Source organism: Ranitomeya imitator, chromosome 3 (assembly GCF_032444005.1).
Source record: "Ranitomeya imitator isolate aRanImi1 chromosome 3, aRanImi1.pri, whole genome shotgun sequence".
NCBI lineage: Eukaryota > Metazoa > Chordata > Amphibia > Anura > Dendrobatidae > Ranitomeya > Ranitomeya imitator.
This window is the reverse complement of record NC_091284.1, coordinates 585,370,025-585,387,661: the sequence shown is the minus strand read 5'-3', so window position 1 is coordinate 585,387,661 and position 17,637 is coordinate 585,370,025. Positions and strand designations below refer to the sequence as shown.

The window sequence follows — 17,637 nt, the reverse complement described above, 5'->3', positions numbered from 1 at the left end:
GGTCCATCGCTATGCGTCGGGCCGACGTACCGACGCACGTTGTGAAATTTGTGCTTGACGTGCTTCAGAATGGGCAGCGGATGCAGTTTTTCAACGCATCTGCTGTCCATTCTAAAGTGCGGGGAGGAGGGGGCGGAGTTTCTGCCGCGCATGCGCGGTAGAAAATGGCGGGCGCGACGGCCAAAAAAACTTTCACTTGAATGTTTTTTCGTGCCGACGGTCCGCCAAAACACGACGGATCCGTAGCACGACGGAGGCTATGTCTGGCCATCCATCACGATTCGTCGCTAATACAAGTCTATGGGTAAAACGCATCCTGCGAGCACATTTGCAGGATCCGTTTTTTTGCACCGGATCGTTTTTTTCCGCCAGATCCGTTTTTTTCAACCGGATCCGGTTTTTTCCACCGGATGTTTTTTTTTCCGCCAGATCTGTTTTTTCTCATAGAGTTGTATTAGCGCCGGATTGCGCCTGATGGCCACACGTTTAATCCGTTTTTGCAGGATCTGTCAAAAAAGCTGTTTCCGCCGGACGGAAAACACATACAGAGGAACGGTTTTACGGTACGTCGAAAAAATGCACAAAGACGGATCTAGCAAAAAATGGATGAAACATGTGGCCATGAGACACACTCCGGCGCTAATACAACTCTATGAGAAAAAAACGGATCTGGTGGAAAAAAATGATCAGGTGGAAAAAAAACGGATACGGCGGAAAAAAAAGATCCAGCGAAAAAAAACGGATCCTGCAAATGTGCTTCGCAGGATGCGTTTTGTACCCATAGACTTGTATTAGCAACAGATCCGTCGTGTTTTGGCGGACGCGACGCACAAAAAAAGTTCAATGTAACTTTTTTGGTGCGACGTGTCTGCCATTTCCGACCGCACATGCGTGGCTGGAACTCCGCCCCCTCCTCCACGCTCATCACAATGGGCAGCGGATGCGTTGTAAAACTGTATCCGCTGCCCACGTCTGGCCGAAGGTTTGCGACGGCCCCGTACCGATGCAAGTGTGAAAGTAGCCTTACATCTGAATTTGCTGAGTATAATGCAGCCACCCCAGAGTATAATGTAACCCCCAAAGAATATAATGCAACCCCCATAGAGTATGATGCAATCACCCCTCATAGAATATAAATATAATACAGCCCCCCATAGAATATAATGTAGCCCCGAATAGAATAGAATGCAGCCCACCTCCCCATAGAATATAATGCAGCTCCATCAAAGGGTATGATGCAATCATCCCTCATAAAATCTAATACAGCCCCCCATAGAATATAATGCAGCCCACCTCCCCATAATATATAATGTAGCCCCCATTGAATATAATGTAGCCCCCATAGAATATAATGCAGCCCCCCATAGTATATAAGACAGCCTCCCCCATAGAATGTAATATACCCCCCATAGTATATAAGACAACCTCCCCCATAGAATAGAATATACCCCCGCAATCTTATATATAATTGCCTAGAATACTACTTCCTGCAATTTGTGCCAACTTCCGTGGCTTTGTCCGGAGCTAATGTCCGGAGCTAATCTCCGGAGCTAATGTCCGGAGCTAAGTGACATCAACAGTGTCCAGTGTCTGATTGGTTGCCGCCTGCTGCGAGCGACCAATCAGAAACGTGCCGTACTGTGACACACTCCGCCCGCCATTTTGGTGTGATTTTTGAATTTTTACCTCACAGCAAGTTTCTACTGCGTGGAGGCGGGCCCAGTGACGTTGCTCTTCAAGCTCCTGCCGAATTTCAAGTATATATGGATTCTAGACTCCCGATTCTTTAGAATCGGGCTGCCATCTAGTAGTATATAACACAGCCACATAGTATATAACACGGCCTCCCCCATAGAATATAATATACCTCCCATAGTATATATAAAAGCCCGCATATAATATAGCACAACTTGCATAGTATATAGCACAGCCTGCATAATATAGCACAGCCCGCGTAGTAGTATACAGCACAGCCCGTGTAGTAGTATACAGCACAGCCCGTGTAGTAGTATACATCACAGCCCGCGTCGTAGTATACATCACAGCCCGGGTCGTAGTATATACAGCACAGCCCGCATAGTAGTATATACAGCACAGCCCGCGTAGTAGTATACACAGCACAGCCCACACAGTGGTATATACACAGCACAGCCCACACAGTGGTATATACACAGCACAGCCCACACAGTGGTATATACACAGCACAGCCCACACAGTGGTATATACATAGCACAGCCCACACAGTGGTATATACAGCACAACCCACACAGTGGTATATACACAGCACAGCCCACACAGTGGTATATACAGCACAACCCACATCTCATCCCCCCGATAATGGCTCCACAGTCCAGTAAAAAAAAAAACACTCTCCTCACCTTTCCTCTTGCCCGCGCTGCTCCTGTCTCCTGTCTCGTCGGCGGCAGTCTGCCCGGGACACAGCAGGTGTGCGATGATATGACGTCATCGCGCACCTGCAGTGTCAGAGGCAGAGCGGGGAATGATGGGAGAGGGAGCGTCAGCGGACGCTCTCTCCTCCATCATTGCATTGAACTATACCGGCGTCATAGACGCTGGTATAGTTGAATGCGGCGGCGGCGGCACTGGCGGGAGTAGGGGGGAAAGAGTGCAGCGGCCCACTACTGGCACCGGCCCTTCTGGCATTTGCCAGAAGTGCCCGATGGCCAGTCTGGCCCTGGTCACCGCCCACACACTTCCCTCCTCCTGAACTGCAGCGTTTCTCGGACCCACATCCGCAGCAAAACTGCAGATATTTTTTACATCTCAATGAAAGTGTAAGGCCGGAGTCACACTACAGCGAGATACGGCCGAGTCTCGCAGGTTAAATACAAGCTCTGGCACCGACACTCCAGAGCGGAGCATGCGGCTCCATGTATTGCTATGCGGCCGCACGCTCCGCTCCAGAGTGCCGGTGCCAGAGCTTGGTTTTAACCTGCGAGACTCGGCCGTATCTCGCTGTGTGTGATCCCGGCGTAAGGGTGCAGAAACGCTGCAGTTCGGCACAAAAAAAGCTGCGTTTCGGTGCGGCCTTTTCCGCAGCATGTGCACAACAAGTCTGCAGCTCCCATAGACTTACATTGGTTGTGCACTACACTGCGGATTTGATGCAATTCCGTACTGCAAAAAACGCTGCGGATCTGCAATCAAATCCGCAACGTGTGCACACAGTCTTAGCATTTAGTGAACCTAGCAAAAAGGCAAGCAAAAAACAAGTGTGGGATTGCACTTTTTAGCAATTTCATCGCACTTTCAATTTTTTTCACATTTTCTGTTACATGACATGGTAAAACCAATGGTGTCGTTCAAAAGTAGAACTTGTCCCGCAAAAGATAAGCCCTCACATGGCCATATTGACCGAAACATTATGGCTCTGGAAAGAAGGGGAGCGATAAACGAAAAAAGCTCCAGGGGTGAAGGGGTTTAGAAACATGGATATGGACATATCTATGGAAAAAGATATATAGATATATCTGTATGTATCCATCTATCCCACATCTATCTAATTCTATCTATCTATCTATCCCATATCTATCTATTTATCTATCTAGTATCTATCTATTATCTATCTATCTATTATATATCTATCTAATTCTATCTATCTGTCTGTCTATCTATCTATCTATCTATCCCATATCTATCTATCTAATATCTATCTATTTATCTGTTATCTATCTATCATCTATCTATCTATCCATCTATCTATCTAATATCTATCTATCTATCCCATATCTAACCATCTATCTAATATCGATCCATCTATCCCATATCTATCTATTATCTATCTATCCCATATCTACCTATCTATCTATCTGTCTATTCCATATCTAACTATCTATCTAATATCTATCTATTTATCTGTTATCTATCTATCTATCTATCTATCTATCTATCTATCTATCTGTAATGGAGTGTGGGTTGGACAAATCTAAAAGAGAAGTTGGACAGAAATGACATCACAAATCCTTTTGAAGAGAGAGGAGGGAGGGGTTTGGGTGTGTTTTTGGAGTGGGTGTGGTAGGTTCGGGCTTAGTGGCAGTGCAAAGCATCATGGAACTTGTAGTATTAGAGCACAATAACTCAGGAGAAAGGAGGTTGTCGATTAACCCCATGAGAGCTGAATCCAGAACAGAAGATGTGCTGCTACAGCATGATAACAGCTAATATTGCTAAAATAACACAGTAGATGTTTTCAGTGGCACATAATAGCAAGATTTATGAAAAAAAAACAAAAAAAAAAAAAACTTTATAGTAGTGGACAACTTCTTTAACCCCTTAGTGACAGAGCCAATTTGGTACTTAATGACCAGGCCAATTTTTGCAATTCTGACCACTGTCACTTTATGAGGTTATAACTCTGGAACGCTTCAACGGATCCCGCTGATTCTGAGATTGTTTTTTCGTGACATATTGTACTTCATGTTAGTGGTAACATTTCTTCGATATTACTTGCGATTATTTATGAAAAAAACGGAAATATGGCGAAAATTTTAAAAATTTAGCAATTTTCAAACTTTGTATTTTTATGCCCTTAAATCAGAGAGATATGTCACAAAAAATAGTTAATAAATAACATTTCCCACATGTCTATTTTACATCAGCACAATTTTGGAAACAAAATTTTTTTTTGTTAGGGAGTTATAAGGGTTAAAATTTCTCAACACCATTTTTACAACACCATTTTTTTTTTAGGGACCACATCACATTTGAAGTCATTTTGAGGGGTCTATATGATAGAAAATAACGAAGTGTGACACCATTATAAAAACTGCACCCCTCAAGGTGCTCAAAACCACATTCAAGAAGTTTATTAACCCTTTACGTGCTTCACAGGAACTGAAACAATGTGGAAGGAAAAAATGAACATTTAACTTTTTTTTGCAAGCATCTTAATTCAGAACCATTTTTTTTATTTTCACATGTGTAAAAACAGAAATGTAACCATAAATTTTGTTATGCAATTTCTCCTGAATACGCCAATACCCCATATGTGGGGGTAAACCACTTTTTGGACGCACCGCAGACCTTGGAAGTGAAGGAGCGCCGTTTGACTTTTTCAATGCAGAATTGGCTGGAATTGAGATCGGACGCCATGTCACGTTTAGAGAGACCCTGATGTGCCTAAACAGTGGAAACTCCCCACAAGTGACACCATTTTGGAAACTAGACCCCTTAAGGAACTTATCTAGATGTGTGGTGAGCAATTTGAACCCCCAAGTGCTTCACAGAAGTTTATAACGTAGAGCCGTGAAAATAAAAAAATCGCTTTTGTTTACACAAAAATGATCTTTTCGCCCACAAATTCTTATTTTCACAAGGGTAACAGGAGAAGTTAGACCACAAAAGTTGTTGTGTGATTTCTCCTGAATACGTCGATACCCCATATGTGAGGGTAAACCACTGTTTGGGTGCACCGCAGAGCTTGGAAGTGAAGGAGCGCCGTTTTACTTTTTCAATGTAGAATTGGCTGGAATTGAGATCGGACGCCATGTCGTGTTTGGAGAGCCCCTGATGTGCCTAAACAATAGAAATCCCCCACAAGTGACCCCATTTTGGAAACTAGACCCCCCAAGGAACTTATCTAGATGTGTGGTGAGAACTTTGAATGCCCAAGTGCTTCACAGATGTTTAGAATGCAGAGTCGTGAAAATAAAAAATATTTTTTTTTCCCTACAATAAAGATATTGTAGCCCCCAAGTTTTTATTTTCACAAGGGTAACAGGAGAAATTGGACTGCAATAGTTGTTGTCCAATTTATCCCGAGTACGCTGATGTGCCATATGTGGGGGTAAACCACTGTTTGGGCGCACAGCAGAGCTCGGAAGGGAAGGAGCGCCGTTTTGGAATGCAGACTTTGATAGAATAGTCTGTGGGCGTTATGTTGCGTTTGCAGAGCCCCTGATGTACCTAAACAGTAGTAACCCCCCACAAGTGACCCCGTTTTGGAAACTAGACCCCCCAAGGAACTTATCTAGATGTGTGGTGAGAACTTTGAATGCCCAAGTGCTTCACAGAAGTTTATAATGCAGAGTCATAAAAAAAATATATATATATTTTTCCACAAAAAAGATTTTGTAGCCCCCAAGTTTTTATTTTCACAAGGGTAACAAGAGAAATTGGACCCCAGAAGTTGTTGTCCAATTTATCCCGAGTACGCTGATGCCCCATATGTGGGGGTAACACACTGTTTGGGCGCACGGCAGAGCTCAGTAGGGAGGGAGCACCATTTGACTTTTTGAGCGCAAAATTGGCTGTCGTGTTTGGAGACCCCCTGATGTACCTAAACAGTGGAAACCCCCCAATTCTAGCTCCAACCCAACTCCAACACACCCCTAACCCTAATCCCAACCTGATCCATAATCCTAATCACTAACCCTAACGATAATGACAACCCTTACCCAAAAACAACCCTAATGTCAACCCTAACCATAACCCTAATCAAAACCCTAAATCCAACACACCCCTAATCCTAATCTCAACCCTAACCTCAAACCTAACCCTAATCCCAATACACCCCTAATCACAACCCTAACCTTAACCCTAATCCCAAACCTAACCATAATCCCAAGCGTAACCCTAATGCCAACCCTAACCCTAATACCAACCCTAATCCAAACCCTAACCCTAATCCCAAATCTAACCCTAACTTTAGCCCCAACCCTAGCCCTAAGGCTACTTTCACACTTGCGTCGTTTGGCATCCGTCGCAATCCGTAGTTTTGGACAAGAAACGGATCCTGCAAATGTGCCCGCAGGATGCATTTTTTGCCCATAGACTTGTATTGCCGACGGATCGTGACGGATGGCCACACGTCGCGTCCGTCGTGCACTGGATCAGTTGTGTTTTGGCGGACCGTCGGCACAAAAAAAGTCCAATGAAACTTTTTTTTGTACGTCGCATCGGCCATTTCTGACCGCGCATGCGTTGCCGTAACTCCGCCCCCTCCTCCATAGGACATAGATTGGGCAGCGGCTGCGTTGAAAAACTATATCTGCTGCCCACGTTGTGCACAATTTTCACAACGTGCGTCGGTATGTCGGGCCGACGCATTGCGACGGCCCCGTACCGACGTAAGTGTGAAAGAAGCCTAACCCTAAATTTAGCCCCAACCCTAACCCTAAATTTAGCCCTAGCCCTACCCCTAACCCTAACCCTACCCCTAGCCCTAACCCTAGCCCCAACTGCTGTTCTCCTGCCGGCCAGCAGATGGAGACAGATGGCGGGCGCACTGCGCATGCGCCCGCCATTTTCTTTTCCCCGGCAGCCAGGAGGAGCAGCAGGGGGACCCAGGGACACAGGTGAGTATGCTAGGGTCCCCGAATCCCCCTATTTCTCTGTCCTCTGATGTGCGATCACATCAGAGGACAGAGAATTACACTTTACTTTTTTTTTTTTGCGGTCACCGGTAAACAGTTAATTACCGGCAATCGCAAAACAGGGGTCGGTAAAACCGACCCCGATCATGTTTTTTGGGGTCTCGGCTACCCCCGGCAGCCGAGACCCCAAAGATTCTCCCGGTGCCGGCCGGCGGGCGCACTGCGCATGCGCCCGCCATTTTGAAGATGGCGGCACCCACCGGGAGACACGAGGAGCATCGGGGGAGATAGGTGAGTATTGGGGGGCTACCTGGGACCCCTTTTCTCTGTCCTCCGATGTGCGATCACATCGGAGGACAGAGAAATTAAAAAGAGATCACGTTTTTTTTTTTGCGATCGCCGGTAAACGGTTAATTACCGGCGATCGCAAATGCGGGGTCGGTTAAAAACCCCCCGAATCATGTTCTCTGGGGTCTCGGCTACCCCCGGCAGCCGAGACCCCGGAGAAAATCCGACTCTGGGGGGCGCTATTCACTTTTTCCACAGCGCCGTTAATTAACGGCGCTGTAGTTTAAGTACCCTTAGCGGCCGCCGTTAAAAGGCGTATCGGCGGTCGCTAAGGGGTTAATAGTTTATTTTTATTAATTAACGAAATGCAAAGTCAATGAACAAACAGGCAATCCCATCATGCGTTGTGACTGTCTAACATCCGCAAAACATGAATCTGCAGGGATTCGAACAGATTATTAGAGCACGTCTAAGATATTCGGATATTATCCAAGCAGGTTTGCTTGTCACTAGTTATCACCTGTTTGGTAGAACTGGTTACTCATACACCTGAATCTAATCCTTCAAAAATCACTGACTGTGCTCAAAGCAGCATCAATTCTTGATAGAATTGCTCACAAAGGGCCATCACACCAAATAGATCTTTTTCCTCACTTTGGATTTTGGTTATTTGCTAAAAATAAACTATTAACACTTGTACCTTTAAAAGCATTCTTACTTTGATGCATTTTTTCCATATCTGCCTAAAATGTTAGCACAATATTGGTAATAGTGTAAGGAAACAATTAGAATAAAGCACCTGATATTATGCGTAAAACAGTAAATCTCTATTCTACTAGTATTAAGGAGATGACCTTGAAAAATAATTAACCACCCAGAGATAATCCATTATAAATGCTCACCTTTTTATAAATCATGTGGCACATTGCCACACGAAGCTTCATGCCAGCTCGAAGAACATGATAAAAATAAATATGATGAAGGACTGCCAAGATTAAGGTACAGACAGACAAGGCAGCTGCGTTTATGTAGGCACTGGTCAAGGCGGCATCATTAGGGTCATCCATCTCAAAGTAATTTATAACATTTCCCAGGAAAATAGGTTGGATCACTTTGACACTTTCCTAGAAGGAAGGAAAGAATGTCTGAGACAAAGTAGGAATTACGCAAATGACAGGAAAAAAATATAGACATCAAGATTTCAAATTTGGACACTTGATTACTAGTACACTACATTTCCATCTATTTTTTCCAAGTTGAACTCTGCACACGAGGCAATGATGGCTCCTGAATTAAGCTTGTTGTTTGTTATTTTTCTTTAACCTCCCTGTTCCGAAGTTATCAAGTCACATTTTTGACAATAGCTCCAAACTTCTGTGCTGTGTCTTGATGATCCTCGCTTATTTAGGCAGCATATTCCAGCTGGCAGGACATGTGAACTCTCATGTGACCCTGATGATATCATAGATCCTTCTGCATTTCTATGTACTGCCCGTTTATGGTTGGTCAGAATCATACAAGTGGCAGAAGTACACACCCCCAGTGAAAACTATCTACGGTAATAGCATCCAACGGAGTTAAACTAAATTCTCATTAGGTGCCAAATATTTGCTTTCTAATATCTCTGCAATGGAGAGAATAAAAGAAAAAAAAAGGTTTTATTCTGATCTGAAGGCACAGTTACATGGCGAGTCCAGTTCAAAATGAAAAAAATGGTAAAAGGCTCTTTTTAAGCACACACATTATGTCATACACAGAACTCGAGAAGCTAAGATTTATGATGTGGCTTACATGATCATCTCGTTAAAGGCGTTGAGCTGTTTAGTGACATTAATTTATCACATATCCACAGGATAGATCTGGTCGACCAGTGGCCATCATACCACTGGGAGCTGAACCGAATTTCATCAACCCAGGTATAATGTTAATCAGTATAACGGCGCCGGCCTAACACTGTCTGTAGGTTACTCAGCACAATCCTGCTGACAGATTCCCTTTAAATACTTATCATAAAAGAAGATCAGAACAAGAAGTCCATTGCTTTAGGATGGTGGCCCACACAGCCCGTCCCAATAGCTTTAACCTATTCAAAACATGTTTTAAAATGGAGTGCTCTTCTTGCCAAATGAAATGCTTGTAACTCGTCCAAATAAGGGGATTTCCTGAAATCCTCTGAAAATGGAACTCTTAAGGTACTGTCACACTAGACGATATCGCTAGCGATCCGTGACGTTGCAGCGTCCTCGCTAGCGATATCGTCCAGTGTGACAGGCAGCAGCGATCAGGCCCCTGCTGGGAGATCGCTGGTCGGGGAAGAAAGTCCAGAACTTTATTTCGTCGCTGGACTCCCCGCAGACATCGCTGAATCGGCGTGTGTGACACCGATTCAGCGATGTCTTTGCTGGTAACCAGGGTAAACATCGGGTAACTAAGCGCAGGGCCGCGCTTAGTAACCCGATGTTTACCCTGGTTACCATCCTAAAAGTAAAAAAACAAACAGTACATACTTACCTACAGCCATCTGTCCTCCAGCGCTGTGCTCTGCTCTCCTCCTGCTCTGGCTGTGAGCGTCGGTCAGCCGGAAAGCAGAGCGGTGACGTCACCGCTCTGCTTTCTGGCTGCCCGGCGCTCACAGCCAGACCAGAGAAGCAGAGCGCCGAGGACAGACAGCGGTAGGTAAGTATGTAGCGTTTGCTTTTTTACTTTTTAGGATGGTAACCAGGGTAAACATCGGGTTACTAAGCGCGGCCCTGCGCTTAGTTACCCGATGTTTACCCTGGTTACCGGGGACCTCGGGATCGTTGGTCGCTGGAGAGCTGTCTGTGTGACAGCTCTCCAGCGACCAAACAGCGACGCTGCAGCGATCCGGATCGTTGTCGGTATCGCTGCAGCGTCGCTATGTGTGACGGTACCTTTACTGCAACATTCACAACATGACATTTGCAACTTAACGGAGCTGCTGGCACAATGATACAAAAGTCTGAGCCATGTACCTCAATAAAAGTAAAAAATCCCAGGACAGAGTAGGCTTTCCAGTGACAGCGTATAATGGCCTTTGTTAGGCGTGGCACACGACCTACTTTTTGAGCTTTTTGCAATTCTGCTTCCCAGTAACTGGAATAAAACATAAGTAATGTTAATTACGCAGGAAAAATAGTACATGTTCTAGCGGATACTGTACTGTATAATCATACTTGTCAGAAGTGTAAAAACTTTGCTCTAAAATAAATACTTATTTTCAGTAATCTTACTAAGGACCCATTCCCATGTCAGATTTTGTCGTATGCATTTCGCCCATTTTTAACTGAATGTTCCACAAAAGAGATGTTTCCTGTTCTGATCTTATTTTCGGATCAAAGTCACCCATTTAAATCAGTGTGTCTACTAAACAATGCACAGCACTCGGATGCCATCCATGCGTCTTCTAAGTGCTGTTCATTTTTCACCAAGTTGTTGAAATAAGAAGCTTTTAAATCATTTTTCTTTCCATATGAGAAACTGGAGGATATATGTATTGCAAAAAAAAAAAAAAAACGGGCACACTGTTCAGAAATGGATCCAGTAAAACTCTTAAAATTGTTAAAGAGGACATTTCACCAGTTTGAGTATGTGATTCACTGTTATGCTAGTCATTGAATAATGGCTGCAAGCCGAGTAAAACATTGTATTATTACAAACCCCTACAGACGTCATCTCACTGCAGTCAGTGTGCCCACACAGTGAGAGGAGATCTAGAAGTGCTTGTCACGATACATAACTCAGCTCTGCACAGTACCTGTAGACTTGTATGCCATTACAAACACTTCCAGATCTCAACTCTGTGCAGTCAGCTCTCACCCTCCCCCCACACTGACTGCAGCGAGTTCAGATCTAGAAGTGTTTCTACCGTTACATGACTTGGCTCTGCTGTATCTCTACATAGCAGCTGCAAAGATCAATAAGGAGGGGAGGTGTGCTTTACTTTATTTTATTATTGTTATTAATGTTTCAACAGGTACAAGTAATACAAAACTATCAGCCCCCTATAACCTCTTCTGGTCATACATCAATTACCTAAATATACAATTGATATATGGATATTTCACACAAGTTACACACAAGATACATGATTAGTGTCAATCATTAAACTCACGAAAGATTATTAGATATCACTGAAAATACATTACATTACGTACAACTGTGAAGTCACCACAATATTTATCTAGTGAAAGATTCAAATATTTAATTCAGTGCCAAAAGTTATTTAAGAAAGCAAACAAATAAACCTGCCCTCTGGATGAATAAGTCATTTTTGACACTGAAAGGGCACACTGACCCCTGTATTATAAGGAATCACCCTCCCATGGCCAGAAAAGCCCAGGTATCCTGGTGACCTGTGTCTTGTGTAAACAGATAATTGAATTATCATTAAAGGGAACCTGTCACCTGAATTTGGCGGGACTGGTTTTGGGTCATATGGGCGGAGTTTTCGGGTGTTTGATTCACCCTTTCCTTACCCGCTGTCTGCATGCTGGCTGCAATATTGGATTGAAGTTCATTCTCTGTCCTCCATAGTACACGCCTGTGCAAGGCAAGATTGCTTAAGGAAAGGGTGAATCAAACACCCGAAAACTCCACCCATATGACCCAAAACCAGTCCTGCCAAATTCAGATGACAGGTTCCCTTTAACCCCTTAGTGACAGCCAATTTTGACCTTGACCCCTTTACCCCCATGGGTGGTTTGCACGTTAATGACCAGGCCAATTTTTACAATTCTGACCACTGTCTCTTTATGAGGTTATAACTCTGGAACGCTTCAACGGATCCTGATGATTCTGACATTGTTTTCTCGTGACATATTGTACTTCATGATAGCGGTAAAATTTCTTTGATATTACTTGCGTTTATTTGTGAAAAAAAATGGAAATTTGGCGAAAATGTTGAAAATTTCGCAATTTTCCAACTTTCAATTTTTATGCCCTTAAATCACAGAGATATGTCACACAAAATACTTAATAAGTAACATTTCCCACATGTCTACTTTACATCAGCACAATTTTGGAACCAAAATTTTTTTTTCGTTAGGGAGTTAAGGGTTAAAAGTTGACCAGCAATTTCTCATTTTTCCAACACCATTTTTTTTTTTTTTTTTTTTTTAGGGACCACATCACATTTGAAGTCACTTTGAGGGGTCTATTTGATAGAAAATACCCAAGTGTGACACCATTCTAAAAATTGCACCCCTCAAGATGCTCAAAACCACATTCAAGAAGTTTATTAACCCTTCAGGTGTTTCACAGGAATTTTTGGAATGTTTAAAAAAAAAATGAACATTAACTTTTTTTTCACAAAAAATTTACTTCAGTTAAAATTTGCTTTATTTTACCAAGGGTAACAGGAGACATTGACCCCCAAAAGTTGTTGTCCAATTTGTCCTGAGTGCGCTGATACCCCATACGTGGGGGGAACCACCGTTTGGACGCATGGGAGGGCTCGGAAGGGAAGGAGCGCCATTTGGAATACAGACTTAGATGGAATGGTCTGCAGGCGTCACATTGCGTTTGCAGAGCCCCTAATGTACCTAAACAGTAGAAACCCCCCACAAATGACCCCATATTGGAAACTAGACCCCCCAAGGAACTTATCTAGATGTGTTGTGAGAACTTTGAGCCCCCAAGTGTTTCACTACAGTTTATAACGCAGAGCCGTAAATATAAAAAATCTTTTTTTTTCCCACAAAAATTATTTTTTAGCCCCCAGTTTTGCATTTTCCCAAGGGTAACAGGAGAAATTGGACCCCAAAAGTTGTTGTCCTAAGTACGCTGATACCCCATAAGTTGGGGTAAACCCCTGTTTGGGCACAAGGGAGAGCTCGGAAGGAAAAGAGCACTGTTTTACTTTTTCAACGCAGAATTGGCTGGAATTGAGATCAGACGCCATGTCGCGTTTGGAGAGCCCCTGATGTGCCTAAACAGTGGAAACCCCCCAATTATAACTGAAACCCTAATCCAAACACACCCCTAACCCTAATCCCAACGGTAACCTTAACCACACCTCTAACCCTGACACACCCCTAACCCTAATCCCAACCGTAAATGTAATCTAAACCCTAACCGTAACTTTAGCCCCAACCCTAACTGTAGCCTTAACCCTAGCCCCAGCCTTAACCCTAACCCTAGCCCCAACCTTAACCCTAGCCCTAACGCTAACCCTAGCCCTAACCCTAATGGGAAAATGGAAATAAATACATTTTTTTAATTTTTCCCTAACTAAGGGGGTGATGAAGGGGGGTTTGATTTACTTTTATAGCGGGTTATTTAGCGGATTTTTATGATTGGCAGCCGTCACACACTGAAAGACGCTTTTTATTGCAAAAAATATTTTTTGCATTACCAGATTTTGAGAGCTATAATTTTTCCATATTTTGGTCCACAGAGTCATGTGAGGTCTTGTTTTTTGCGGGATGAGTTTACGTTTTTATTGGTAACATTTTCGGGCATGTGACATTTTTTGATCGCTTTTTATTCCGATTTTTGTGAGGCAGAATGAACAAAAACCAGCTATTCATGAATTTCTTTTGGGGGAGGCGTTTATACCGTTCCGCGTTTGGTAAAATTGATCAAGCAGTTTTATTCGTCAGGTCAGTACGATTACAGCGATACCTCATTTATATAATTTTTTTATGTTTTGGCGCTTTTATACGATAAAAACTATTTTATAGAAAAAATTATTATTTTTGCATCGCTTTATTCTCAGGACTATAACTTTTTTATTTTTTTGCTGAATATGCTGTATGGCGGCTCGTTTTTTGCAGGACAAGATGACGTTTTCAGCGGTACCATGGTTATTTATATCTGTCTTTTTGATCGCGTGTTATTCCACTTTTTGTTCGGCGGTATGATAATAAAGCGTTGTTTTTGCCTCTTTTTTTTTTTTTTTTCTGATGGTGTTTACTGAAGGGGTTAACTAGTGGGCCAGTTTTATAGGTCGGGTCGTTATGGACGCGGCGATACTAAATATGTGTACTTTTATTGTTTGTTTTTTTATTTATTTAGATAAAGAAATAATTTATGGGAATAATATTTTTTTTTTTCATTATTTAGTTTTTTTTTTTTTTTTTTTTACACATTTGGAATTTTTTTTTTTTTTTTCGTTTTCGAGAGATTGCACAGCACACTGTCAGATCAGCGATCTGAGTTAGAGCACTGCAGGCTTACCAAGCGCCTGCTCTCAGCAGGCACTTGGTAAGCCACCTCCCTCCCTGCAGGATCCCGATGCCGCGGCCATCTTGGATCCGGGCCTGCTGCAGGGATGGAGGTAAGGAGACCCTCGCAGCAATGCCATCACATCGCGTTGCTGCGGGGGTCTCAGGGAAGCACGCAGGGAGCCCCCTCCATGTGCGATGCTTCCCAGCACCGCCGGCACACCGCGATCATGTTTGATCATGTTAATGTGCCGGGGGCGGTCCGTGACCGCTCCTGGCACATAGTGCCGGATGTCAGCTGCGAGAGGCAGCTGACACCCGGCCGCGATCGGCCGCGCTCACCCAGTGAGCGAGGCCGATCGCGTATGACGTACTATCCAGTCGGTGGGCACATGGGCCCACCCCACCTCGACGGGATAGTACGTCAGATGTCAGAAAGGGGTTAAGTCCCAAGTCACCTCGACGGGATAGTACGTCATATGGGATTAAGGGAGTAGATGGAGAGGACCAGGTAGCGGCCTTACAGATCTAATCAATTGATTGCTCCGCCTTTTTTGCCCAGGAGGTAGCCAAGGCCCTGGTGGAGTGAGCCTTGATGCCTTCAGGAACTGGAGTACCACTAGCAGAGAAAAACAAACTAATGGACTCCCTGATCCATTTGGCAATGGTACTCAGACACCACATACCCTTTTCTGCTACCCTAAAAAGCCACAAATAGGGACTGGTCCTTTCTCCACTGACTGGTCATGGACATATATTCTAACATGTACATCCTTACGTCTAATGTATGGAATTTTTCTTCCCCGGAATTTTTAGGGTCATTTACAAATGGATGGCAAAGTAATTTCTTGGCTCCTATGGAATGCAAGAACCACCTTGGGGAGATATTCCTGGTCCGGCGTTAGAACTATTCTGTCATCATACACCTGTGTGTAGGGATTTGGGGGATATATGGACAGGGCTTGTATATCGCTCATCCTGCAGGCTGTTAGGGTCACTAGCAAAACAGTCTTCAGGTAAGTTCACACAGGGCATTTTTGACGCTTTTTTTTTCTGCAGCAAAACCTGATCTTCTTGGCAGGAACGAAGTGTCATAAATGCAGGTTTAGGTGTGTTTTTGGTGCGTTTTTTGTTGCGTATTTGGTGCATTTATTTTCTCTTTTTCCATGCTAATGTCCTTGAATTTTCAGCAGCAAAAATGCAGCAAATAATGATACCTGCGTTTTTTCAACTCCCATTCAAGTCAATGGCTGAAAAACACTGAAAAAACGCAGCAAAAACACTGAAAGAAGTGACATGCTCTATGTCCAAAAACGCAGCAAAGCACAAAATACTGATCACACAAAAAAATCAATGTGTGTGCATGAGATTTCTGAAGTCTCATAGGCTCTGCTGGTACTGTAAAAAGCAGCTGAAAATTAGCATAAAAAAATGCAGCAAAAGCGCTCTGTGTGAACTTACCCTTAAGCGCGAGGAACTTCGCAGATAAATCCCATAAGGGTTCAAATAGGTCCCTTGTTAGCGCCTCTAAAACTAGGTTAAGCTCCCATGGAGGAATTTTTGGAACTATAAGTGGTCTTGATCTACTGCAGGATCTTATAAAACGAGACACCCATCTATTTGCTGCTATGTTGCAATTATACAAGGCATCCAGCACCGACACCTGCACCTTTACAGTATTAGTTGCTAACTCTAGTTGCAACCCCGACTGCAGAAATTCTAGAAAGTGCCCAACTGGGGCTTCATCCCCTAAAGGCTGCACTAAAAATGTCAGGAATTTTTTCCATGTTCCACCATAGATCCTTGATGTAATTGGTTTCCTACTTTTCAGCAGGGTGAAGACTAGCCCTGTGAGAACCCCTGCCGATTTAGTAATGCCCTCTCAAATTCCATGCTACTAGATTTAGTCCTTCACTTGAGAGTGGCACACCGGTCCCTGGGTAAGAAGGTCTGGGAACTCTGGTAGAAGCCATGGGTCAGACACTGACATTAGCCTTAGAAGGGAGAACCATAGTCTCTTCGGCCAGAATGGAGAAATGAGAATTACCCTCACTTGATCCTCCCTGATCTTTCTCACGACTGCTGGAATCATCGCTGTTGAAGGAATAGCATAGGCCACCCTGAACCTCCAAGGAATCAAGGGCATGCACTGCGAATGGTTTCTCCCTTGGATTTAACGAACAGAAGTTCCTCACTTTCCCGTTGTATAAGCTGGCAAACAGATCTATCTCCGGTTGCCCCCATGCCCGCACTATCTGCTGGAAAATATGGGAATTTAGAGACCATTCTCCCTGTCTCAATTTTTTGCAACTCAGGAAGTCTGCTTGTGTTGTCTATTCCCCGTGAAGTACCGCACGGGACAGTAGATGTTGCTCCACTAGCTGGAGTAGGATGTTGTTTGCTGCCATCATTAGGGTATGCACAATTGTCCAACATGACTCGGACATGGCGACCCCGAAGGAAGGGGAGAAAGTGTCTCAAAGCTCTTTCCACAGCCCACAGCTCTTTCAAAGTTCGAACCCTGATCCTATTATAGAGGAGTTCAGGTCCCCTGCACAGAGTAAGACCTCAGATGTGCTCCCCATACGGTATTGCATGCATCGTTGTGATAATGTACTCTACTGGCCTTATCCACTGGACCCCTGACGACAAATGTTCCCTTACTAACTTTGCCCTGTTCCCTCCTTCCAAATATTATTCTGAATCTGCACCCTACTATTCGTCTGTCTCCACACCCTCCAAGCACGTGATAACTGCACTTGATACTTGACTATTGCAATTAAACACAGGCTGATGACCGGATCATGCAGCTTTATATGAAAATTCCTATT

At 43.8% G+C, this 17,637-nt stretch overlaps 1 protein-coding gene across 2 annotated transcripts in view; it reads right to left on the bottom strand.

Annotated features, from left to right (window-relative positions):
* ABCC4 (ATP binding cassette subfamily C member 4 (PEL blood group)) overlaps window positions 1-17,637 on the bottom strand; it is a 440,057-nt gene that overhangs the window by 308,840 nt on the left and 113,580 nt on the right. For both annotated transcript variants that reach the window (XM_069758043.1, XM_069758042.1), the window contains exons 3-4: window positions 10,616-10,736; window positions 8,525-8,746 (exon numbers count right to left, since the gene is read on the bottom strand). In XM_069758043.1, the coding sequence (XP_069614144.1) occupies window positions 8,525-8,746; window positions 10,616-10,736 (343 nt within the window). The remainder of the gene's footprint in view (window positions 1-8,524; window positions 8,747-10,615; window positions 10,737-17,637) is intronic.